This window comes from Ailuropoda melanoleuca, chromosome 6, assembly GCF_002007445.2.
Source record: "Ailuropoda melanoleuca isolate Jingjing chromosome 6, ASM200744v2, whole genome shotgun sequence".
Lineage (NCBI taxonomy): Eukaryota > Metazoa > Chordata > Mammalia > Carnivora > Ursidae > Ailuropoda > Ailuropoda melanoleuca.
The window spans coordinates 60,336,038-60,351,660 of NC_048223.1; the positions used below are offsets into that span (position 1 = coordinate 60,336,038).

General features: G+C 43.9%; 1 protein-coding gene and 1 long non-coding RNA gene across 4 annotated transcripts in view; one reads left to right on the forward strand and one right to left on the reverse strand.

The window, feature by feature from the left end:
• The window catches only part of DISC1 (DISC1 scaffold protein), a 370,724-nt gene that overhangs the window by 62,118 nt on the left and 292,983 nt on the right, over positions 1-15,623 (reverse strand). For 2 of the 3 annotated variants that reach the window (XM_011222163.3, XM_034662513.1), the window contains exon 10: positions 9,390-9,450. In XM_011222163.3, coding sequence (XP_011220465.2) covers positions 9,390-9,450 — 61 coding nt within the window. Of the gene's footprint in view, positions 1-5,737; positions 7,111-9,389; positions 9,451-15,623 lie in introns of those variants that run through there. The other variant, XM_034662514.1, reaches the window with a different exon arrangement.
• On the forward strand, positions 4,966-6,138 carry LOC117802675. The gene is made up of 3 exons (XR_004626121.1): positions 4,966-5,071; positions 5,183-5,259; positions 6,024-6,138. It is a non-coding gene; the product is annotated as an uncharacterized LOC117802675 (long non-coding RNA).

A 15,623-nucleotide genomic window follows, 5' to 3' on the forward strand; every position in this document is an offset into this window, starting at 1 on the left:
GAATCAACGGATGTTTCCCAGAGGGGAGGTGGGGGGGGGATGGGTGAAACAGGTGATGGGGATTAAGGCGTGCACTTGGCGTGACGAGCACTGGGTGATGTAGGCAAGTTGCTGGATCACGTACACCTGAAACTAGTATTACACTCTTGACTATACTGGAATTAAAATATTTTTTTAATTTTTAAAAATTGAAATGTCTCAGGTTTTCTATATAACTATCGAGAGAGGTTTAAGGATTGTTTTTATGGTCTCTGGGGGAAGGGAGATTCTTTGTATTAATTCCTGCTTCTGGATGCTGCTGGTCAGTGTACCTAGGAGGGAAGAGTGGGTTCTGGTCCCACTCTGTGGACCGGGTGTAGAGGCCACATGGGACTCAGGTGGCGGTAGCGTTTCTTCTACCCCTGAAGAAAAGACACCTAATCAGAGGACTTGGGTTTCTAGAGGCAAGAGCTCTGCTCCCTCTTTCTAAAGAACTGTGCGTCGGTCTTTTTCAATTGATCTGAGTGTTCTGGAAACTTCATCATAACTGAACATTTCAGGGGAAAAAGTTATTTCTGAGCAAAAATACATTACTAGAGTTCTTGGAAACTGGAAAGTACTGTAGTGACTTGTAAGGCAAATGTAGACCCACAAGGTTTATCATAAACTACACCATTTCCATATACTTGTAAAAATGTTACTTAGTTTTATAGACACATCAGTCATCCTCAGTTCAGTTTCTAGAATAGTAAACTAGGACAGTGCGGGCTCTAATCCCATATAAATTTCACCAATAGTTTCCCTGTCCTTGTTTTTCCTTCTTTTTTTGCCTACTCTTTTCAAATTCATGCCATCTTGTTATATTTTGTGTGTTATTTTTTTCTGTATGTGTCTGTCTTTATGCATTTAAGAGTGATTAAGTATACTTAAAGTTTTTCTGGTATAAGATGAAATAAGGTTTAAAAATTATTGCTTCTCTTGGAAAGTGAGACAATATGGTCAAATTACTCCAAAATTCAAGAGTGGGTGAATGCAATAATGAATTATTTTTTTAAAAGTTTTCGCATACAGTCAACCCTTGAAAAATGCACAGTTGAAAATCTACGTAGAACTTCTGACTCCCCCAAAACATAACTACTGATAGCCCCCTGTTGCCTGAAAGCCTTTCTGATAACAAAAGCAGTCAAACACATATTTTGTATGTTATGTGTATTTGATATAATATTCTTACAATATAGTCAGTATCCCCTGTTTTTTTTTCCAGAAGTGGTTGGTAACAGCCACATGAAGAGTGCTTTTGCATTTGCTATAAAGGTGTTCATGAGGACTTTCCAGTATATTCTAAAAAAAACTCCCTTTAAGGTGGCTCAGTCGGTTAAGCATTGAACTCTTTCTCAGGGTCGTGAGTTCAAGCCCATGTTGGACTCCACACTGGGCATGGACTAACTTAAAAAGAAAAATGTGTGTGTGTGTGTGTGTGTGTGTGTGTGTGTGTGTGTGTGTGTTAAGCTAGAGGGGGGAAATGTCACTAAGAAAATCATAAGGAGGGACTCCTGGGTGGCTCAGTCCGTTAAGCATCTGCCTTCCGCTCAGGTCATGATCCTGGGGTCCTGGGATCGAGCCCTGCGTCGGACTCCCTGATCAGCGGGGAGTCTACTTCTCCCTCTCCCTCTCACCCCCCCCTGCTCGTGCTCTTGCTCTCTCTCTCTCTCTCAAACAAATAAATAAAAATTCTAAAAAAGAGAGAGAGAGAGGGAGAGAAATACATTTACAGTACTCTACTGGATTTATTTAAAAAAAAAAAAAACACCCACATGTAAGTGGACCCACACAGTTTAAACCCACATTGTTCAAGGGTCCGCTGTATAGATGTGTAGGATCAATGTGTCTGGTTTTAGGAGGGAAATGTGGGCTTGCTACAAATGTGTCAACCAATGGGTGAAGTCCTAAGTGTTTCCTGAGTGGGCCATTGAGGCGAGAAGGCGGGACACAGACAGTTAAAAGGAAAACTCCTGTCCCAAGGTAGTGCAATCAAAGAGCAAGCTCGAGGAAGCCAGAAGACAAGAGAGGAGCCAGAAGAGGGAGAAATCACCGTGGGCCACATCTACTTCCATAGAATCTGGAAGCACAGACACGGTTCAGCTCAGCAGAAAGCCTGTTCGTCAGGCTGGGGTGGAAAGTCTCCTGCTAAAGAGAGAGGCAGAGCTGATTACAAACAGCCCCCAGCGAGCCATGCAGGTGGATGCAGGAGGGTCACGCCAAATCAGGAAGGGGAAAGGAAGAAGCTGACAGTTGTCTTTCTGAGATGGCAGATGCAAAGCAGAAAGGGGTCAAGGCTGTGCAGAAGCGGCGAGAAAGGCGCTGAGCTCGCTGTGAAGAAGTGAGGTCTGGGGAGACCTCTCTGACGTGTGCCCATTAAGAAAGGGAGGAGGAAGGCGTATGTCAGCAACGGAACAAGAAAATATGAAAAAAAAAATAGCGGTGTCCACGTGGGGTCTGTTTTGCTTTTCTTTGTACCAAGAAGGGGAGGGGTTCCCATGGCAGCCGGTTGCTTATCTCCTGGCTGCCATTTCTTACACTCGTTTCCCTCAACAGCTTTTGAAATAAGTTCAATATGGGTTGAAAATGGATTGTTCCAGGTGCACAGGAACTTCAAAATTACCTTGCATAATTTGGCATAAACGGCATTCTATGTGGGATCTCAAAGAATTCCATTCATTGTTCGGGGCGCACAGCCTCCACACCGGCCGTGAAAGCTAGCATCGCTCGGTCGGGTTTGGCATACGCTCCTAGGATAAGCAGCCTCTTCGGCTTTTAGCTATTATGCCGCCCGGGGCCAGGCACCTGAATCAGGCTCATGAATTCTTGCCTGAGGACCCCAGGAGCTGCTGCCACATCTTAGATTCCGGCTCCTCTGCACGCTCTAACCCGGCCCCTTCAGTCTCCATGCCCTGCTTTCACCGTCTTTATGAAGCCTGAGTGCTGACAACTCTTCTTGTAGGATTAACTCCCTTTTTCCTTGGTGGAGGGGCGGGGTGGGCATATGCTAAATGTGATCTCCCATTCAGCACTAGAAAATAAGTAAAGGAATATTACGTTTGAACTGTCTCTGATACTTTTAATGATGTGTGAACTCACCAGTAATGCAATCATGAGCAGGCACTGTGGTATTTGTTTCAAAACTTCTGTATACGTAGCACTACATACATATAAAACATTTCAAGAACAAGACCACTTTCAAAGATAAAATTTAAATGGGTCAAGTGAAAACATAAAATCGGATTCTAGAATGTTCTTCCCACCCCCAGGTGGACGCTCATGTGTGCAGCAAGTAGAAACAGGAGTCCCATCTTCAGATGGGACTCCCATCCTCATTGGATCGTGGGCAGTCGGTCATCAACTCTTGCTCTTGGCCATGACCTACAGGCTCTGGGAGCCGGGGGTGAGGGAACAGACCTTGGTCTCTGAGGCACGCCTGAGAGTGTCTTCCACAGGCTGCCTTACACAGAAGGTCAATACAATTTTGCCAGATGGGTACTGCAAACTCCAGTTAGCTGTCTGATGCTTAGTTTCTACTGACTTCTGTCGTGAAACCAAAGCCATCCCACACAAGCTGAGAGGTAGTCGGGGGTCCGGGTAGGAAGCCACCAAGGGCTTTTCCCTCTCTGCTCACCCCGGCTGGTCACCTCTGGCTGTTCATTAGCAGAGCGAGTTCACCCAGCCACCGCTTCCCCTCAAGTTGTCCATATGGAAATTTCAAGATAAATAGAAACTAATCACTAATTTTTTTTAAAAAGAAGCAAATCACCTTGTGAAAAATATCAGTCTCTAAATTTCAAAGTAAAGTTCAGGTGAAACTGACGTATGTTTGATAGTCCTTTCTAAAGCTAAGAAGGGCCTTTAAGAAGTATCTAACGATTTCTATATTCAAAACAAATTTTAATGATTTTTCTGTTTTCTGATTACAAAAGTATTATACATATTCCAGGGGGAAAAATCCACTTAAGAAACAAAGACGAGCACAAGGAAACAGCAGTAACCTATAATCCAGTGAACCGTACTGACAAAGTTTTCGTATTCAACTGCAGAATAAAAAAAGTAGCAATAGAATCACAAAAGGCTAGAAGAAAGAGACGGCTTCCCATTAGTCACGCATACGAGAGATTCCACAAGTTAAATGGAAACACTACTCCTCAGCCATAGGGTAGAGGGCTTGGTGTACACTAGTCGGGGACACGGGGCTGCCATTGCACAATAATGAATTTCTCCCACACAACGCTTAGAGGTAGGACACATGGTCAATAAAAAATGTAACCTGTCTCTACAACTTTTGAATATTTCCTTCGAGTGTTTGGGAAAGACAGCTAACAGAGACTATGTAAAAACAGAGACAAAGGAAATTACAGCAAGGTTTGGCCATAAGAGAAAATCAGCCAGCCCAAAATATCACCCTTAACTCTTAACCTCTGGAGGCAATAAATCTGAGGGAGTAAGAATAAGTGAGGAAAGCTCTTGAAGAGAAGATTTGTTGTTGTTGTTGTTGTTGTTCTATTCTAACATACACCATTAAGATGTGATGGCAAGACAAATGGATTTCTGGGGCATTATATCTCCTTAGCTTGCCTTAACTTTTTGAATCTAATAGTTGAAAATAAAGTATCAAGATACAATTGCTATTTAGCCACTCATTCTTGCCCTAAATATAATTTTACTGAATGTTTACCACATGCCAAACAGCAGGCCAGCTGCTTGGAATACAAAACATGTAAGGCGTGGAACCCATTCTCCAGGCCCTCACAGTCTAATAGAATCAGACAGAAATCATTGCAACAAATTGTCGTAAGTGGCTCCCACTGTGGCTGCCAAGAAGGAAGCTGAAGTCCATAAAGGCTTTATGGAGAAGGCATATTGCGCTGAGCCATGAGGATGAATATGCACCCAGGGGCTAGGGAGTGAGGGCTCCCGCATCGGAGCCAGCAGCCGTGGGAACAGAGAGGAAAACAGCAAGGCACTGGGTCCGTGTGATTCTGTGGGCAGCCATCCTCCTGCCTGTCCAGCGAAGAGAAGGGAAGGAGGAACATCTGTGAAACAGGTGAGCAAGGAAAAATCCCCAAGTAGCATCTCTCCTCTGTAGAAGGGGAAACAGGGACATACATGTATCTAACTTATAACTCATATATCTAACTTATTACTTTTTTATCAGTTCATTCTCTTCTGGGAACAAGGTATATTTGCCAGAGGCATGCTGGTGTCTCTGCCTTTCCCTGACAGAGAGAAATGGTAAGCCATATTCTCCCCAGTGCCTAAGTCACTCCCTGATAGGAAGGTCAGATATTAAAGGAGAGAATGTGACCTCCTTCTGATTCATAGACTTCCAGTCAATGCATTGCTGCTAAAAGAGAATTTTCAAAATAAATAGAATGACTATGAAATATGTTTATTTTTCAATTTCAAGTTTGTGTGTTTATATATGTGTATGTGTATGATATATGTACATATTTAAATATGTACATATTTATATATATATGTCTATATTTATTCTCATGTATGTTATATGAAATAGAGTTTATGGGTGTAATTTACAAATACATGATTTTACTATTTACCTATTGACAATTACACTTAACTGAATAGATACCCTGAGTATGTAAAATAACATAATTGATTTAAGTACCTTGACTATTTTGCAGCTTTAACATATAGTCTGATAGCAAATAAAACCATGATCAAAAAACAAGCTTTGAAAAAAACGTTGTGACTTTTTATAAGCATTCAAATTCAGAAGGGAATTTCTTTTCTTCTTTTTTTATAGAACTCAGACTGTTAAAAGGCAAATCTTTGTTTACATATAGACTAAAAGCCCCCATTTAATATTTGCCTGCTTTGTTTTTGCTTTGTTTTGTTTATTATGTCATGTTAGTCACCATACAGTACATCCTTAGTTTTTGATGTAGTGTTCCATGATTCATTGTTGGCATATAACACCCAGTGCTCCATGCAATATGTACCCTCCTTCATACCCTGCTTTGTTTTGTCCCGTGCAGGTATCCCTGCAAACTGCTGACAGAATCAGATACTTCCTAACTTCCTCATTCACTTAACTTTCTTGACGGAGAGCGGGATGTTGAGCCTACCAATCTGTCTCAGTGTGTGCTGAGGTAATAACAAAGATATTGCTGTCATTTAGATTTGTCTCCCAAATCATGACTGGCCAGATCCAAATCTCACTGTAGCACTAATCATAAATTGTGTCCTCCGTACATTCAAAGGGGAAAAGGAGCATTCTTTTCAGTTCTCAGCCACTTCCTTTCGAAATCTGGAAGACCAAGAAAGACTACAGATGGTGGGAATAAGGAACAAAGACTTCCACCGGCATCTATCGCCTTGCTTTGGCCAATATCCTGCCAGTATTAATTGGGCAGCCACTATGATGCAAACAGTTGCAGGTGCGAAAAACTGGTTTTGTGTTTAAGATGTTGGTTCTCATGGAAAGAACTAGGACTGTGATGGGATCATGCAAACGGCTCTGTCGCAGGAGGGGGAGCCTGCCCATCCCCACACTTCCCACAGCATCCAGTCTGAACTCCTTCTAAGGCAGCAGTAAAACTCCCTGCACACACTTTACGGCTCACGTAGCCTCTGTCTGCAACTCTGCTTACCGCCCACTGGCTTCCCTCCTGTGCCAGTGTTTCTACCACACCAGTGCAAACACGTCTGCATCAGATCTTTTACAGCTTCAAACAGCAAAGGAAAGGGCCCTCAGGAAGTAGTCTGCAGGATGGGTCAGCTGCCACTCCCATCATCTGAGGCTGTTGACAGACCCTAAGTGACGAATGTATGCAAGTCATGCAGCTACATGGCTGGAGGGACAGGGAGGGAGGCAGAAGGTGAAGGAAGATTGGACTGGGAGGGGGTTTATAGATTAGTTGCATTCACTCAACCACTAACTTACCAACTCTTTGTTGGATACCTTTACACTCTTTGACACCATCAAATCACAGAGGATACATGCTGAACAAGACAGATGTGATCGGCAGTATCTTTCATTCAGCATTTTGAAAGTGAAAAGAATTCAGGACAAGCACATTTCTCAGTCTTGGGGTGTCATGGAAGGCTTCAAAGAGGAGACACCTAAAGCACGAAGAATGAAACGACATAGACAGATGTAGGGCCACTGGAGGCAGAGCTGAGAGTGGTCACTGGGGCTCATGCAAGGGGAATGGTGAGAGCAAGTGTGCCATGGGGGGGACACTGGCCAGCCTCAGGCCAGGGCATCTGACCCTCCTGAAGATGACCCCAAACCCCTAACTACTGGGTTGAGCCATAGGAACTTGCCGTCTTCCCAGGTCGACGTGAGTTAATATCGGTAATTTCACATGATTCAACCGAATACCTCCCTGTATAACATGCCTTGACCATTTCCCTGTCTCAATTAGTTTCTCCACAGGAGAAAACACACAGTGGTATTGGGAAACATGAGAGAATCGGGACAAGCGGGTAGGACGGTGGCAGGGTGATGATGGATAACGCTCAAGAACACCCAGAGGCCACATGGAAGAGTGTGAGAAGCCACCGTAAGATGTTTGGGCTTTATCCTTAGTATGATGGGGATGACCAAATTTGTATTTTAAGATGATCATTCAAGACCACCTGGAAAGTGCAGTGGGAAGGGAGACACAAGACAGAAAAACATAAAAAGCTGCTATTACGGTCGTTCAGCGAGAGAAGACTGACCCACACGAGCAGGGGAAGGTGGGAGGACTTGAGGACACACAAGAGGCCAGCTTGGCAGGACTCAGTGACCTGGAGCAGGAAGTGAGGGCCCGGGGAGGGAGCGAAGGTGCCACAGAGGGAGCCAGGGGCAAGGGCCCGTCCAGGCGGGTGATGGGCTGTCCTCTGGGCTGGATACACAGCAGGAGGAGCTGGTGTGGAGGGAAAAGGATGAGTGCTGGGCGTGACTGTCCACTCAGCTCTGTTGAAGAGGAGAGCAAAGAGCAGAAGCAGCAAGAAGAGAAAGGAACGAAGGTGTGCTGACTGCTCACTCGGTACGGGCTTTATCTCTGCTGTTTAATAAAATCCACGCCCTGACTCCAGGAGCTGGTATCCCTCCTTCAGCTTTCCCGCTGAAGAGGCTGCCGGTGATTGCTCACTGGAGGTTAGGCAGTGGGATAAGCTGTGGAGCCGCATCCTCCGTGGGCGTCTCTCCACCAATGCCCGAGCTCCTTCAATATCCACCTGCCGACCAGGAACCCAGTGGAACGTATGGTGTGGGCAGTGTTCGTGGCTAAAAATGTTAGCTGGAAAAGGGCAACAAGGACATGCTGAAACCTGCCCGAGCACACACGGGAGAAGGAGAGCATGGACTTGGAGCAGAGCATGTGACCCAGATGAGTATTCGACTTTCTAAGGATGGGAGACATTTCCTTCGAGGATGCTCACACCTGCTTGCCCTCGTTACCCATGCTCTCTACTGACCACCTTTGTCATGGTTCCTTCCCATATCTAGGGCGCGGGAGGCAAGAAAATAGCAGTCAATGGTTGGAAGAACTTGATTTGCAAGCTTTAGAACAAATCCCATCGTACCTTCCCTGCCTCACAGAGCAGAACTCAGAAAAGCAGCTCCTCTCGGTATCTCTTAAAAGACAAGCATTTTAGCCAATGGCATTATCTGAGCCGACAAAGGTTTAAGGCATAGCCTATTTAAAGAGTTATTTAACAATTCCAAAAGAGTAGCAAAATAGTCCATTTTGCTAAAGCTAAATGACTCCCAGGGAAGAAAGTACACATTACATTCTCATACTTGTTTCCTTAATTAGGAACAGATCCTGGTGGCTGGGATTTATTTTCATGAGCACACATCCACAAAAATGAAAAACATATTGACATGCTGCAACATCCGTAATGTTTCTCAAATCTGAATTACTAATTGGGTTAAAAAAAAAAAAAGGCAACCGCAAATTTTCACGCTGGTTTTGATTCCAGATTCAAAACAGAACCTAAGATGCGCATTTTTTTATATTGTTCCAAACCATGTATAAGCTGGGTCAAAATCCATAAGACCCACTTCAGACATTAAAAAGAAAAAAACAGAGAAAGGCATGAGTTTGGAATTTAACATGGCAAAGAAGACTCATCTTATGGAACATGGAAACTAACTTGTGGTCTCCCCCAGACACTTGAGAACATCTTCACCTATTTACCTTTTATAAAAAGGAGAAAAGGACTGGGGGATGTTTATATGGCACCTGCTTGAATCCCGTTACAGAATTCAAAGGACTCCTTTTTGTGTGTTTTTCTCTGTTCACTTATTACAGGAATTGGCTAGCCTCTCTCTGCTTTCACTAGATTCTGTTACAGTTAAGAACCCGTGTGCACCATGGAGTCTGCAACAAAGAAATTCTTGTCCTTACCTACGCAGCTTATCCTCAAGCAGTGCCATGTACTTCAGAGCGTTCTCCTTCACACTCATTTCTGCAAAACAAAAACCCAAAGTTGCAGCAATTGTCCTCAAAGATTGAACAAAACCCAGAAGCACTCAACTGAAAGCCCCAAACCAAAACCGCAGTCAGGCCGACAGTAAGGATCACATCCTAGGTTGGGAAAGCACGCAAATCCGCCAGGGTGGCTGCCAGGAGTGAGGTGCTGGGGACGCCCTGAGGCCTCCAGAGCCTCTGCTGGAGCCAGAACCATCCTTGCGCTGTGCTTTCAAAGGCAGTTCATTGGATGTCGGACATGGACGTCACTGCGCTCTGTGCCTCTCACCTTTCCCACCTGGCAGCCAAGAACTCGGTGGAAGAGAATGAAAAAACAGATCAGAATGGGAAACGACTCCCATTCTGCGGATGAACCACAAGAAGCTCACCAGGAGGAGGCGGGTACTGCAGACCCCTTCACTGAGACACACGTGGAAACGTGATCCGGACAGGACCTGCCTCGGTTGAGTTGACATCAATGTCTCGGCTTCCAAAGCTGGGAGGTCAGCAGCCTCTAGAGATAAACTCAGAGCCTCGTAATCACCAAATGTTGGAGGACTAGATGATTGGTGTGCCCCCCAGGATCAAAGAGGCACTTTACTCATAAAAAGAGATCTGATCTTTTGTAAGCGAAGAAAATGTTGATTTTTTTCCTGTCCTCTTAATAGGCTAAAAAAATCAACATGTTGGGCGCCTGGGTGGCTTAGGTAGTGATCCTGGGATCCAAGGGGGACCTGCTTCTCCCTCTGCCTCTGCCTCTCTCTCTGTCTTTCTCTTTGTGTCTCTCTCCGTCTCTCATGAATAAATAAATAAAATCTTTTTAAAAAATTAAAATGTTGATTTGACATTGTCACTTTTTTTTAAATAGAGGAAATAAAAGTGGGGACTCATGCTGTTTTACTATATAAATAAACATTTTTAGGTTAGAGAGAGAGATTTGGTGCATTCTAGGCAAGCCCTGGTAGCCTCCGTTTCCTCCTCTGGAGAAAGAACGTGCCGTCCTCTCAAGGTGATCACTGTTGGAGATGGGAATATGAGTGCCCAGAAGAGCAGGTGGCAGCAGAGAAGTCCCCATCAGATGGTAGCTGTAATGAGTGATGTCGCCATTTCTATCATGACTATTATTATCGCTCTCCTGGAGTTTATTAGTGTTTTTATTCCGACCTGCATTCTCAAAGGTAATTCACTCATTGACACTCTAAAGTTGGGGCATGTGGAGAGCAGAAGCTATGCTGCCTGACTCTGTGCCCTGAGCCTCTGCCTAGGGGGCTCTCAGGACCCTATTTTGTCACTATGTGCATGTTAGGGTAAGGGACAGGGGTGTATATTTAGAACCGGAAAAGGACCTTGAAATTCCTCGTAAAGAAACCAAATATTTATACAGCAATTAAAACAAAAGTTCTGGTTTATCAGTTCATAATAGATTTAAAAAAAAAAAAGAAATGTACCCAGTGAAAGCAATGCTTTAGGTTGGTCTCTTAGTCTTATTGATTATGCCAGCCTCATTTACAAGATAAGTTGTGCTGAGTTTTTTTTCTCTAAATAAATTATTTATTTTCAGCACCCGCTGTGTGTTGGGTACTGCGCTAGCATGGGGAGTAAGGTGTGGGGATATGGCTCCGTGAAGGCGAGACCTGTTTCCTGGTTCGTCTGGAGCAAGGACTGCAAATTCAGAATGTCCCAACTGGAAGCGCTCTGTTTCATATTTATGTGCCACACACCATTCTAAGCCCTTGGGATAAACCCGGGAACAGAACCAGTAAAGAGTCCTGCCTATGTAATGCTTCATTCTGGTAGGGACAGGTAATAAAGAATAAGCGTAACAGTTCCAGAGTACTAGAAGGTTGTAAGTACTACAAAGCAAGAAAAGGGGATCAGAATGGGGCTGCACAGTGGTCAGGCGTCATTGGGAAGGTGACATTTGAGTAAAAGCATGAAGAGGGTGAGGGGAGCACATGAGCAGCTGTCCTAGGAAGAGCAGAGCAGGTGGAAGGACCAACCAGTCTAGAGGTCCTAGGGCAGGAGCACACCTGGCCACTCCAGCAACATCTGGAGCAGATGTCCTCTGGGGAAAGAGATGAAGGCAGAGAAATAGCCCAGCTCCAATCATGCAGGCCACTGTGGCAAACTGTATTTCCAAAACACAGCCACAGTAATACTCCCGGTCCCACACAATATTCCAGAACTTGGCCATTCTCCATCAAACAGTGAAATCTATTTCCCTCCTCTTCAATCTGAAAAGGCTATGACATTACAACCAATAGGGAATGACAGGAAGGATGGATGCTCTTTAACCTCTGAGGCTAGGGTCCAGCCTCTGCCTGGCTCTTTCTACTGGGAACCCAGCCACCATGTTGTAAGGAAGCCTCAGCCACATGGAGAAGCCATGCAAAGGTGTTCTGGCTGAAGGCCCAGATGAATCTCTCAGCCAACAGCCAGATATGTGAATGAGCAAGCTTTCAGCTAATTTGAGCCATAGAGCCTGAGGGACCCAGACATCACGAAACAGAGACAAGCCATCTCTGCTGCTCTGGGTCTAAATGCCTGACTCACAGAATGCGTGCACACAATAAAGGGCTGTAAGTCATTGGGTCTGGGAATGATCTGTTATATAGCTGTAGTTACTGGAAAGCCATGTCAGGATTTTGAGTGCTCTGAGAGAAATGGGAAAACACTGGAGGAGAAAAGGTGACAAATTGGCTCCTAGCTGCTACATTGAGAATAGACTCTAGGAAGACACAACAGTAGAGAGAAACAGGAAGGTTAGAGGGGAAAAATCCAAAGATGAGGTCATGGGGACTGAGACCACGGTGTCACAGAAGTGGGTGATAAGAGGCAGATCTTAGACATATTTTAAAGATAGACAGAGCAGGAGTTCCTGATGGATTGTATTCAGGTGTGTGAAAAAGAGACCCATCAAGAATGACTACAAGGTTTTTGCCCAGAGCCACTGGAAAATAGAGTTGCCATCAACAGAGATGGGAAGAATGCAAGTGAAACCAGTTTGGGATGATAAGCAAGAGTTCAATCTTAGACTGGAATTTGCTAAGAGAATAGAACTTAAATGTTCTCACCAAAAAAAAAAAAAAAAGAGGCAAATATATGTGGTGCTGGATGTGTTAATTAACCAGATGCACAGGGAGGTGCTTGTTTCACAACACACACATGTATCAAATCATCACGTTGTATACTTTAAATACCTTACAGGTTTATTTATCAATTATACCTCCATAAAATGGAAACAATACAAGCAGTTGAGAAGCTTAAAAAGAGTCCAAGTTTGGATCTGATAACTGAGTTTATAAGCCATCCAGTGGGGATGTCAAGGACAAAGTTGGATATGTGAGTCAAGAAAAGGTCTGGCACGCAGATGGACAGTTTGAAGACACCGGCGGGTGGAATGATGAGACTAGATGAGATCCCTCAGAGAGTAAGAGTAACTAAAGAAGCCCGTGGTGATCATATGTCACTACTATTCTATTGATGGCATCTTTCATCCAAAGGACAAAAATGCACAGCTCCTCCCTTGAGGACAAGAAGGCCATACCCTTATGTTTAAAAGTAGTCCAGATATATTCCATATTAATGATTTTGTTCAGAAATCACTACATACTTGGCTCATCTAAGCATCCGAGGCTCCAGGAAGTGACATGCTGGCCCCATACAGGGGCACCCAGGCAGTTTCCCGTGGTTTTCCACCATCTCCAGCCAGGCAGCCTAAAATGCCTTGCACGCATATGAACTAGCTTGACTCACAACCTTCCAGACAGGCCAGGACTGTAGACAGGGAGTTTAAGTTTTTATCTTCCTAAATAATGTGCCCAAGCTGGGGTGCCTGAGTGGCTCAGTTGGTTGAGTGTCCGACTCCTGATTTCAGCTCTGGTCGTGATCTCAGGATTAGGCGATCAAGCCCTGTGTCAAGCTCCACACTGGGCACGGAGCCTGCTTAAGATTCTCTGTCTCCCTCTGCCCCTCCCCCCTCTCTAAAGGAAAAAGAAACGCCCAAGATGCAGTGAGAATAGAGCTCATCTTTTCTTCCCTTCTCATGGTCCCTCTGCTTCCTTCCTTTCCTAACATGATCTTAGAGTGGGCACCAAAAGAACGGTAGTGGTGTTGAGGAATGCTTCCAAGAACCAAGGATGATACCAAAGGAAGCCAATAGTAATCAGTCAGCAGACCTCCTAACCGGGGAAATGCAGAAACACTTCCCCTCCTCTCCATTTGCTAAGGGAATCTGATACCCAGAGTCAGGCAATATTATCAGAATGGAATTCATATAACTAATTTCATGAATCCAATTAAGCAAAAACTGATTGATAATTAAATGCAGTAAATCTGTGAAAACATTTAGCAGAGCGCGTGGTACAAACACAAATCAGTGTTACAGGAATTTAACCCAGGTCCCACTTCATGCCAGGCACTATACGAGGCACTATTTAAATCTAAAAAGAGACATAGTTTCAAGGGACACAGAGAGAGCTGCAGGGCCACACTATAACATTGATGTCTCCCTGGAGCACAGGGCAACATTTTCCATGAATCTTCATTGGAACTGATAATCCACAAATGCCCATATGAGTCTGTGAAAAAACACTATCAATTTACCCAGCAATATCTTTTTCAGCGTAAACAAGGAAGGTAAAAGAATGTTACGTGGACAACAGGTCTAACTAGATTCTAGTGCATTATATCCCCTGCTTGCATCATAAAAGGACAGCAATACTTGTCATGATAATAGCACAGGAAATGAGCAACACCCAGGCAGACTTGCTATCAGAGTGAAGGAAGCAGTGTCCATGAAGAGCTTCAGCCCCACCACCCTCCATCAATAAGGACAGCATCATGAGATCAGTACAACACCATCTCAGATTGGACAATGGAAGCCAAAGGGACCCCATCAGTCTAGCATTAATCACAAATTTTGTCTAACATTGGCCATTTTCTTGGAGCTTTCCAGTAACATAGTAATTCTAGCAACATAAGGCTTGGCCTCCTTTACAAAAATAAGTCATCGGCTTTCAAAGATCATTATTCAAGGATCAATTTCAACACAATTAACTCTCATTAGTAAAATCCTCCAATAGGAAGATGTGAAAGACAGAAGAAATTGCAGAATTCTGAGCAATTTTCAATCACCTAAAGCATTATTCTTCTATTGGAGTGAAAGAAAGAATTCCTGTTTATTTGAGTCATTAAACCATGCATGGGGATGGAGTAGCTAACACGGAGCTAACAAAGACCCAGGGAAGTCAACAGCCCAGAAAAATGGACTTGCAACTTGTTTGTCTTGATATGGGGGATGGACTAGTATTGTCTAGGAGCTTGAAAGATGGTGGAATCCATGATACGAAGCGCTATACAAATCAACTTTTACACTGGCGGGCAAGAGGGAAACACCAGCCATGAGTCCCTGCTGATACCAGAGTGAACTTGTCACGCTGGAAATTCACTATGCAGAAAACATGGTACCAAGGTAATGCTATCAATGACATTTCATTGAGCCCTTCCTGTGCGTCAAGTACTGTTCTAAACACCTTGTTGTCAATGTTCAACAATGCTGGTGCCCATGAAGCAGCTCTATGAGTATCCTCATTTTACCTAGATGACACAGAGGGGCAGCAAGGACCAAAGTCACACAGCCAGTGAGGGACCATCCCAGAGCCCATTGTTATGGAACCCATGACTTCCATTTTAAATAACACAGGGGCTCAGAAAATGCACATTGAATAAATGCATGTGAAATTTTAGCCACCAACAAAATGAAGTTGGTGTTCACAGAGAGAGTAAATTAAGGCGAGGCCAAGGACTTCTGTAAAAAGTCAGAGTTGCAAAGAGCATGGACAATTGCAAAGAACAGGCGTTAACAAATGGAAACCTGATTGTATGTAAATTGTAGGGAAGCATGCTGCTAACATATCTGCCTAAAATAAATTACCACTGTGTAATATATATGTGTGTGTGTAAAGGGTATAGGCCAGGGTGATTTCATAGCAGGCTGTATGAGAAAATGATTAATAATTCTCTGAGGCTCATATTCATGTTGGTTCACTCCTAATAAGACGACATCAACTTCATGTGGTCTTACGGATTTTTATCTGCATATTTATATTTGTTTATTTACAGCATTTTCTGTTAACACTATGCATGGTGGTCATTTAAATAAAATCTCAA